Here is a 10710-nt window from a genome sequence, read left to right on the forward strand (position 1 = left end):
GTATTTGACTGGAAGGATTAAAGTGCTTTCTATGAAATGTTGGTTTGTGCAGTTAAAGTGGATTATGTCAGAGATGGAGGATTAAATCTGTAGATTAAAATTTAATCCTCCTATCCCACTTGTGCGGGAGAAATACGAAAAGTAAGCGGGCTGCGAAGCCTTTTTAGCACGGTAAAACACTTAAGACGTTTTGCAGCTTACTAAATCTTAGGAATAAAGCAATTACACCTTTTTATCCCTTTTATTTGTGGTCAGCTGACCTCCCCTTCTTCATCCCGGTTGCAGACAACAAACCGCACGTTTTCGAAAGATAAACTAAAATGGCTTAATGACATGTCAATGCAAGCAGCAAATATGATACAGCTAAGAAAAATGATCAGGTACAAAATACAACAGTTGGCTTCAAAATGGGCCGCGTGTGTCTGCGGGAAACCCCAGGCATACATCTGATCAGCTTGGAAGCATGACGGCGGAGAGGCCACCTTGGAGGCAGAAGGAAATATAAAGGATTATCTCCTTTGGTACAGAATTCCCACCTGGAGGAGGCAGGGGAAGAGGCCACACAGAGGGTCCTCTCTAGGAAAGTTAAGAGCTCTCTGTGTACTAGACCTATGCTAGTGATTTGGCTGCAAACAGATGAAAGGGTTTGCAACAAATCCACTTCAGAAAAGAAGCAAACTTATTGCAACTAGGAGGGTAACAGGGAGATAATAAAACAGGAAGAGCCTGCTGGCTCAGGCCAGTGAACCGTCTAGACCAGCATCGATTCCTTACTAGACGTCTGTTGGAAGCCTGGAAGCAGGGCCTGAGTGCAAGAGCATGGGTAGATAAACTAAGGCCTGGGGGCAGAATCTGGCCCAATCACCTTCTCAATCCGGCCCGCGGACGGTCCGGGAATCAGTGTGTTTTTACATGAGTAGAATGTCTCCTTTTATTTAAAATGCACCTCTGGGTTATTTGTGGGGCATTGGAATTCATTCGTTATTATTTTTCAAAATATAGTTCCCCCCCCCCCAAGATCTGAGGGACAGTGGACCGGCCCCCTGCTGAAAAAGTTTTCTGACCCCTGTGCAAGAGCAACTCTCCTCCCTTGCGATTCGCAGCAACTGGCATTCAGAGGAATTCCCCTGCCACAGAGGTTGGAAGGAGGGCATAGTCATTGTAGCTGTAAGATGCTGATAGCTTTACACACCCACCCATGCATTTGTCTTAAGCCTCCCTTTTAAAGCTCTCCTGGTCGGTGTCCACCACTAAGGATGGGGGGGAAATCATATTCAGATTTAAAGGCAAGCCTATGAAATGCACGCTTTCCATAACAACATGAGAAGTGAAATTTGCACTGTCCATATTTTAGGATGTAGTAAACAAACGGTTACCAAAATGCATTACAAAAATGAACATGCTAGTGAAAATGGCATACAAATATGCATGATGACCTTGCAAAAAACGTGTGCATAAGTCAAAACTGCATACAAATGTATGTTTACTGGTAGAAATTCAGACTAAAATGCTGATAAAAGTTCCCCGACATGTTAATAATTCATGTGGATGGGCAGTTCCGGAATATGTCATCGGTCTCCTTCACAGTCCACTTTCTTGCATTCTCTTCTCCAGGGCTAGCTCAATAAATTTTGTCACCCAAGGCAAACCACAAAATGGTGCTCCCATCCCCACCAGGGAAAAATGAGTGAAGATCTACCTCAGGAACATGAGGGAATAAAGAACTGCTGCCCCTGTGGATCCTGCTGTCTGAGGCGGTCACCTCACCTTGCCTCATGGATGGGCTGGCCCTGCTCTCTTCTTTGGCTCTGTTATTTTGCTCTGTGGCATCGGGAAGCCCTCCCTAGAGTCAGGAGAAGGTAGGCCAGGCAAGCCGCCATGTTGACAAAAGCTGTGAAAGCCAATGCCCACAGTGCCATGTGCTTGTCGGCTTGGCCTGCCAGGGCACATTCGAGTGCCTCAGGGCAGGAGTGTGCTCCTGGAAGGCATAAGAAGGTTGTGCGAAGCACCGACGGGATCTGCAGAGATATCACAACCCAGAAGAAGCCCAGCTCCATGGCCAGGAGGAGAAACACGCAGAAAACGAAGGCAGCCAAGGGCCAGGTGCAACGGGCGGACATCTTGGGTTCCGACGGAACCATGTTGGGCAAAGGAATCGTTCCGGGAGCCATGCTGGATCCGGCGGCCATGTCGTGGCTCACACTAGTGATGTCGGTTAGCTCCTCGTCTCCTCCCTTTGCTGCCTTTCTCTGGTGCTTGGATCCGGTCCTTATGAGCCCCATTAGCCCCACTGGGAGCAGGGCAGTCAAAAAGGCAAAACCCCACGCAGAGGAGATGGGGGCAGGAAAGTGGCGGTTGAAGCAGAGCGCGCTGCAGAAAGGCCGACTGTCCACCTGCACCGAAGTCCAGTTGCAAACCAGGTCGGGGTTGGGAGAGGACCAGGGCCCGTCAGCGATGAAAAGGGCCACCAGCCGTAGCCCCAAAAGGAGATACCAGGGGGCCAGGCCTCGGCAGCCAGGCTCACTTCCAGGGAACACCATGGCTGGCTGTAGGAGCCGAGCCAGGCCAGCGACCACAGCAGCCATCTGCTGAGAGAAGGGAAGAGATGAAAGAAATATGAGTTTCCTTTCTAAACTTTATTGCGCAAAAGTTGGTTGCTCTGAGGTCTTCAGAGGGCTGAGAGAGTTAAGAATAGCTTTTTGTTTTGTTTTGAATGGAGGGCACTGCTTTTTCTTTTTCATCTTTTTTTACATGTACATTTTTTAGAACTGGTTTTTGGGTCCTTTGTGCATTTAACAAATACATAACACAGAAATTCATCAAACGACTTTTCCCCCATTACAGCATCTTTATGCAAGGAAAGGCCTAAACTGTTGGGTTTGCATCTGTAACACACCTATGAGAAGCACGGGGGGGGGGGGAGGTGGTAGGTTTTTTCCAGGCACATTGGGGTGGTGAGTCTACAGCAAGCATCCCCAAACTTCAGCCCTACAGATGTTTTGGACTACAATCCCCTTCATCCCTGACCACTGGTCCTGTTAGCTAGGGATCATGGGAGTTGTAGGCCAAAACATCTGGAGGGCTGCAGTTTGGGGATGCCTGGCCTACAGAATTTGGTCCAGCTTCTTTCTAGGATCATCTACTCCCACCCTTAACTACTGAAATTTCTTTAGACTATTTAGTGCCCCGGTCCTTTTAAGTACCTGTAGTACTGTTCTGTGACAGGTGTGTGGAGCCATTGGTCCGCCACATATTGGTGAACTACAGCTCTCGCAACCTCAGCAAACATGGCCATTGGGAAGGGGTGATGGGAGTTGTAGTTCAGCAACATCTGGAAGGCCGAACGTTTCCCACACCTGCTCTATGACTTTTAGATGATAAATTACCGGTATTATTGAGGCATCACTTTAAAATGAAGATTGACCCTGCATCTCACCTATAGGTTGGGCTATTATCATCTTACTGTTATTAATCATAATCTACGTGTTAAATCTCTGTTTTACCTTCCCCATTTCTCCTGCCTGTATCTACACCAGCCAGATATCCTCCAAATATTATTCAAAGCACTTCAAACTGTGAATAGGATCGTGCGTCAATCTGAACTTATTCTGTGGTTTAGATCAGGCTTCCTCAACCTTGGCCCTCCAGATGTTTTTTGCCTACAACTCCCATGATCCCTAGCTAGCAGGACCAGTGGTCAGGGATGGTGGGAACTGTAGTCTCAAAACATCTGGAGGGCCGAGGTTGAGGAAGCCTGGTTTAGATCATGGCACAGGCAAGAAAACTAACATACTGGTAACTCTAAAATGACAGGAGACCCTCCATCATGAACTTTTGTGACCCTGGTACCAGCCTGGTCTCAAACCATAACATACTGTGTTCCCTGGAGGAAAGAAAACCAAGTGAGGCTTGGTCGAAAGGGTCAGCCTCTTTTCTTTGGCCTTAGCCCCACCCCCAGCCGGCCAGCCATTGTCCTCCCTGGCCGAGGACGGGTCAAAAGCCAACCCAAGCAGGTGGGAGACACCCATCCAGGTAAACCCCCGCTCGGTGCCACAAACCCCGCCCACCTGTACGGAAGGGAGGGTAGAAATTGTGTTCCTCACACCTTGCATAGGGACGCGGGTGGCGCTGTGGGTTAACCCACTGAGCCTAGGGCTTGCCGATCAGAAGGTGGGCGGTTCGAATCCCAGTGACGGGGTGAGCTCCCGTTGCTTGATCCCTACTCCTGCCAACCTAGCAGTTTGAAAGCACGTCAAGTGCAAGTAGATAAATAGGTACCGCTCCGGCGAGAAGGTAAACGGTGTTTCCGTGTGTTGCTCTGGTTCGCCAGAAGCAGCTTAGTCATGCTGGCCACATGACCTGGAAGCTGTACCCCGGCTCCCTCAGCCACTAAAGCGAGATGAGCGCCGCAACCCCAGAGTCCGCGACTGGACCTAAAGGTCAGGGGTCCCTTTACCTTTACCTTTACACCTTGCATAAAGGTGAGCACTGTAAATTTAGTTGCCAGTGTAGTCTATTCACCACCTGAATAGATAAGATCTAAGATAAAGATGAGATGATTTGAAGGCAGCAAGCAAACAAATGCTGTAAATGCTGTGAGCCCTTCCTTTTTATGTTCAGACTGTATAGGTAAAGGGACCCCTGACCATTAGGTCCAGTTGTGGACGACTCTGGGGTTGCGGCACTCATCTCGCTTTACCGGCCAAGAGCAGTGTACGGAAAAGCTGTTTACCTTCCCGCTGTAGCAGTACCTATTTATCTACTTGCACTTTGACATGCTTTCGGACTGCTAGGCTGGCAGGAGCTGGGACCAAGCAACAGGAGCTCACCCTGTTGCAGGGATTTGAACCACCGACCTTCTGATCGGCAAGCTAGGATCTGTGGTTTAACCCACAGCGCCACCCGCGTCCCTTCAGACTGTATAGATGTGTATAAATAAAGCCTGTGATATGCCACCTGACAAAAGCCATTTCCCCCAGGTCATGTCACACTCTGGGTTACCATGAAATTGAATTCAAGGTGGCCTTTACAGGTAAGAGGGAGGAGCAGGTGAAACTTTAAAAAGCTTTTCATCAAGGAACGAGGCATACAGGTTTCTCTTGACAGATGATATTTGACGGGAAAGAAGCACATTACGGGAAACATGGGGCTGTGCAATTAAAGGGAATTAAAGGTTTCTGCCACTGGGATGCAGCAGAACCGCTTCTAAAAAGAAGCAAATCTGAATCCAATTGCTTGCTCTCCTGAACAGCGACTTAGTCATGCTGGCCACATGACCTGGAAGCTGTACACCGGCCCCCTCAGCCACTAAAGCGAGATGAGCGCCGCAACCCCAGAGTCTGCGACTGGACCTAAAGGTCAGGGGTCCCTTTACCTTTACCTTTACACCTTGCATAAAGGTGAGCACTGTAAATTTAGTTGCCAGTGTAGTCTATTCACCACCTGAATAGATAAGATCTAAGATAAAGATGAGATGATTTGAAGGCAGCAAGCAAACAAAGGATGCCCAGTTTAGCCAACACCCGACACGTGGTTTTCTTTAAAACAATTTATTTGCAAGATGGGAGAGATGAAGCTGGGCAGCAACTTCAAGGAAAAGGCGATAGAATTGCTTATCTTAAGCCGGGCCCCTTCCTTTCTCCATGAAGAAAAGGGTAGAAAAGAACCCTAAGATTTGTAGTCAGTGGCATTTCTTAACTTTTATTAAGAAGTGTGAGTTCTGGGACAAATTTTTCATGCTCACTTCTGTAATCTTTTGAGAATATGTAGGGATTCTCCCACGCTTTAGTTCAAGGTTTGTGCTGTGGGATTTGCTGCCTGCTTAAGTTGTAATTTTGCTGCTATTCTGTTGCTTTCGTTTCATAGAATAAACCAAGCTTTCTTTATTCCTTTTTTTTTTTTAAAAAAAAATATTTTTATTAATTTTCCAATTAAAACCAATTATATCACATTCAATATTTCAAATTATACACATATATATATCAATCAAACCGAATGTTATGCCAAATCATCTAAATAATTTATTTTTGGGTTCCCATGCTTCAAGAAATTGGGAATTCCTCGCAACTGTCCACTGCCGTCTTATTTCTAAAGTTCAAATCGTCCTCCAAGCTCATAATATTCCAAATCTTCCCCTTACAGTCACCTAGATGTTTTCCACTTTCATCCGATTGTTCCAGCTGCTGAGATAAATGTCAAACGAAGTTTCACAGATGTTCTTTCTCCTGTGTGAGTTAATCAGTCCAGCCTCCCCATAAATCTTCTTAGTGGAGCTCCCTGTTGCGACGGAGTAGCAGCGCCATCTTAAAAAGCTCAAATCACTTTCATTTTCTCTCATAGCCATGAAGATTTACGATTTATTTATCTTTATAGAATTTACAGCTTTTTCAGGCAGGAGACCCAAACATCCAACCATGAACTCTTGGTAAATTAATGGATCTCCTTGCCCTATAGCTGAACTTAGCTTCAGGTCGCTGCTCCAATTTAAAGTGCGTCACAGCTCATAAATCCTCCGAACGCGTCCAGAGCTCCTTCCGTCTGACTAGGGGGGGGCTTTTCTCATCGGCAACTTCACATCTTAACAACAGCTATAAAGTGACAACAGCTATAAAGTTCAACTCACACAGTCTTTTGCTTCTCTTTCACTCCAAACAAGCCAGGACATCGCGTCCGGGAAGATACGAGGCAACAATATGAAGAAAAAATAAAAACTTGCTTCCCTTATCGCTCCGTCCCCATCAATCCTTCTTCCAGATGCCGTACATTCTTTGACTCCTCTCGCTCAGCAGCATAAAATTCTCAGCAGTAAACAGCGCTTCTTCCCCTCCTTCTGAAGTATGTCCATAGATTTAAGCCTAATTATCTTCTTTAACCATGGAAATCCCCGCCATGCAGATTAGCGTCCGGGAGTCCTGGCCGTCGTAAGTGCTCAGCCCAAGCTCCCCCCACTCCAAAAACAGTCGGAGTGGGTCTGGGGGCATCGCGGGCCAGCGGCCCCTCTCCGTAACCCCCGGAGAGGGTAGGGGGTTGCCATTTACTCCCCTAGCAACCGCCAAATTCCTTACGAAGGTCAGAGAGATGGAAAACAGGTCCGCCATTCCTGCAGGCGGAAACCGGAACCCCTTTCTTTATTCCTTTGTATAAGAACTTCTTGTGGGCGTACAGTTAAGGGTGACGCACATATTCAAAAAAAGACACACATTGTAATTCCAACAAAATATCGCAAACCTCTTTGATAGTGTGTGTATGAATACATAGTGAGTGAGGTATAATAATAATAATTATTATTTATTATTTATACCCCACCCATCTGGCTGGGTTTCCCCAGCCACTCTGGGCAGCTTCCAACAGACATTAAAATGCAATAATCTATTAAACATTAAAAGCTTCCCTAAACAGGGCTGCCTTCAGATGTCTCCTAAAAGTCTGATAGTTGTTTATCTCTTTGACATCTGGTGGGAGGGCATTCCACAGGGCAGATGCCACTACAGAGAAGGCCCTCTTCCTAGTTCCCTGTAGCTTGGCTTCTTGTAGTGAGGGAACCGCCAGAAGGCCCTCGGCGCTGGACCTCAGTGTCCGGGCAGAATGATGGTACACATATGTGGGTTCAGACACGTACAGTACTTCTAACAATTCTATTATGTTATATAAGACACACAGACCCCTATCCGGTAAACCTGGTTCCAAATATCTCTCAGTTTTTACCCTATAAAACAAGACCCAGAAAACTCCAGGTAAAGGTAAAGGGACCGCTGACCATTAGATCCAGTCGCGGACGACTCTGGGGTTGCGCCGCTCATCTCGTTTTATTGGCTGAGGGAGCCGGCGTACAGCTTCTGGGTCGTGGCACACAGACCCTTATCCAGTAAACCTGGTTCCAAATGTTTCTCAAGTATTACCCTATAAAACAAGACCCATGAAACTCCAGAGTCTTATGCAAAATCATCATCTGCAACAAACACTCCAGCTCTTCCCATCTCATCCTAATGCAGGCTGCCAGGAGCTGCAGTTATTCAGCAGGGAGTAAAAAGCACTCAACACATGCTCAGAAACACACACACACATTCATTTTGTTCCAGGACTTAAGCCCTGGCACTGAACACTGTGTGTGTGTGTGTGTGTGTGAGAGAGAGAGAGAGAGAGAGAGAGAGAGGGGGGGGGAGGGAGGGAGAGAGGGAGAGGGAGAGAGACTAGGTTCTTCTGAGACTGAGCCTAGGCTAAAATTAAGCCAAGCCTGTGTCTTTTCAGAATTGGGTTCTGTCTTCGGATTCCTGAAGTCTGTACGAGGACAGGGTTAAGGTAGAAAGCCGGACTCCTGGGTTCTCTAGGAAGAAGGGAGAAGGGCTGCAAAGGACTGAGGATTTGGCCAGAGCTGAGGGGTTGCAGGCGAGTTAGCAAGACTAGTCCTGCAAGAGCCTCCCTGACAGTGTCCATTTGGGACGGCCACACGCACTTCCCTGTGTTGCCCTTTGAGGACGGCCCCTAACAGGCCCTGTTTAAGCAACCGCTCATCATTTTCAGCCCCCCCCCCTCTGGTGTTCAACACAATGCCTTTGACAGCCTTTTCGTTTCCCTGCCTGCACTCACTTCCCCCATATGTGCAGAGAGGAAACATCCCACTTCTGTGTCCAACAATAAAAAGGCCCCTTGAGAAGCATAAAATATAACTTTGCTGCCTGTTTTAATTTTACCTTCTGCTCTAGAGTCGCCTTGACACTTCAGTTCTTCTGTTTGTCCACCGTCTTCTCCTTAGTCCTCTTGAATCTGTTCTGCCTCTTGTGTTCTGCTTTAGGGGGGGGGGGAAGGGATTGTTTTTTGGTTCCACATTATCAGAAACTCCCCTGCACAGAAAGCTGAAATGAAACTCCCGAGAGAGATGGAAATAGCTGCCAGAGCTAACGCCTCCACGCAGCTGACACAGTATAACAGCATAGATGTGGGCCCTCAATATCCCCCTGATGGAGCACCCTTATCCCCACCCTCTGGCTTTTACTTCCTCTGCTTTCTCAAATCTGACTGCCCTCATCTCTGCATCAGCCAACCCGGTGCCCGCAGATGTTTTGGACTCCGATTCCCATTAGCCCCTGGCGATGGGAGTCGTAGTCCTCCATGTGGAGGAGCCGAAGTCGACAAAAGCTCCTCTGCATGGAGCGGAGGTGGGAAACTTGGGGCAAAACAGGGCCCTCCAGCCCTCTCTATGTGGCCCTCAGAACTCTCCCAGGCCACATCCTTATTGGCCCTGCCACTCTTTGAGTGTTGGGACGGTGTCCCCTTTCCGCCTAGCCGCTATTAGTAACCGAGCTGCAGCTGACGCATATAAGAAGATCTCCCTATATTTAGCAGGTAAATCTTTGTTCAGGATTCCCAACAGAAAAGCCTCTGGTCTTTTTTGGAAGGTTACTCTGAAAATCTTTTTCATTTCTTCATATACTATATTCCAGAAGTCTTTAACCATCCGGCATCCCCACCACATGTGCATAACATCCCCTCTCGCTTCCCCACACCTCCAACATCGATCCGATATACTCTTGTACATTTTGGAGAATTTGGCAGGTGTGAGGTACCAGCGGTAAAACATTTAGAACATATTTTCTTTGATGGAGTACGACACTGTAAATCTCATGTTATTCTTCCAGAGGGCTTCCCACTCGTCAATCATTATCGTGCGGCCGATATCCTGGGCCCATAACTTCCTTCACCGCCTCTTCCTTGACTTCCAGTCAAGTAGGAGGCGGTACATTTTGGATATAATCTTGTTGTTATTATCCAGCAAGTCTTTTTCCAGTCTGGTAGGTTGTAAATTAAATCCCTTCTTTTTATCTTGTTTAAAAGTTTCATTTAACTGATGGTATTCTAGCCAACTCATTAGGTTGTTTTTTATTTCTTCATACGCCCTTAGTTTAAATTGACCCTCTTCACTCACCAACAATGTTCTATAGGTAATCCAATTTCCTCCCATATTCTTTTTTTTTTAACCGCCTTGGCCTCCACGGGGGATATCCACAATGGTGTTTTTGGTTCCAATAGTCCCTTATATTTAGCCCACACCTTGAACAGGGAGCCTCTTATTATGTGATTGGTGAATCCTTTATGAACTTTGTTCTTGTCATAGTTCAAATAAGCGTGCCAGCCGAATCTTAAATCGTATCCTTCTATATCTAGGAGGTCCGCTCTTTGGAGCAAGAACCAGTCTCTTATCCATGAAAAGCACGCGGCTTCGTAATATATTTTAAGATCGGGTAGGCCAAACCCACTCCTCTCTTGAATATCAATAAGAAGAGTGTGTTTGATTCTTGGTCTTGCTCCCTGCCATATGAATTTCGAAATTTCTTTCTGCCAAGATGTTAAACATTTCGTACCTCCTAGAATTGGTATATTTTGAAACAGAAACATAAGTTTCGGTAAGGCACTCATCTTAATTGCTGAGATACGTCCCCAAAAAGATAATTTTAATCTGCTCCAGATCTCCATATTCCTTCTTATTTGCTCCCATGTTTTTATATAATTATCTTGATAAATATTAATATTTTTGGTGTTAGCCAAATCCCAAGATACTTAATTTTGGAGGAAAATTTTAGCTGTGTTAATTGCTCAATTTCTGTCTTTTCCTCCGTAGACATGTTTTTGGCCATAAGTTTTGTTTTTTTATTATTCAATTTAAACCCCGCCACTTTCCCATATTCATCTATAATTTTTAATGTTTTGATTATA

General features: G+C 46.3%; 1 protein-coding gene across 1 annotated transcript; it reads right to left on the bottom strand.

Annotated features, from left to right (window-relative positions):
• Positions 1-245: 245 nt before the first annotated feature.
• On the bottom strand, positions 246-8780 carry LOC118095271 (uncharacterized). Its single transcript, XM_035136374.2, has 2 exons — positions 8691-8780; positions 246-2588 (listed from the first exon to the last, which is right to left on the bottom strand). Exon 2 carries the CDS (start codon positions 2583-2585, stop codon positions 1812-1814), a length of 774 nt encoding a protein of 257 aa, XP_034992265.1. The 5' UTR covers positions 2586-2588; positions 8691-8780; the 3' UTR covers positions 246-1811.
• Positions 8781-10710: the final 1930 nt, after the last annotated feature.

Source organism: Zootoca vivipara, chromosome 13, assembly GCF_963506605.1.
Source record: "Zootoca vivipara chromosome 13, rZooViv1.1, whole genome shotgun sequence".
NCBI classification, from domain to species: domain Eukaryota; kingdom Metazoa; phylum Chordata; class Lepidosauria; order Squamata; family Lacertidae; genus Zootoca; species Zootoca vivipara.

What these genes read in the sequence shown, in the direction of transcription:
- LOC118095271 (XM_035136374.2), bottom strand. Translation starts at nt 2,585, where the DNA reads ATGGCTGCTGTGGTCGCTGGCCTGGCTCGGCTCCTACAGCCAGCCATG.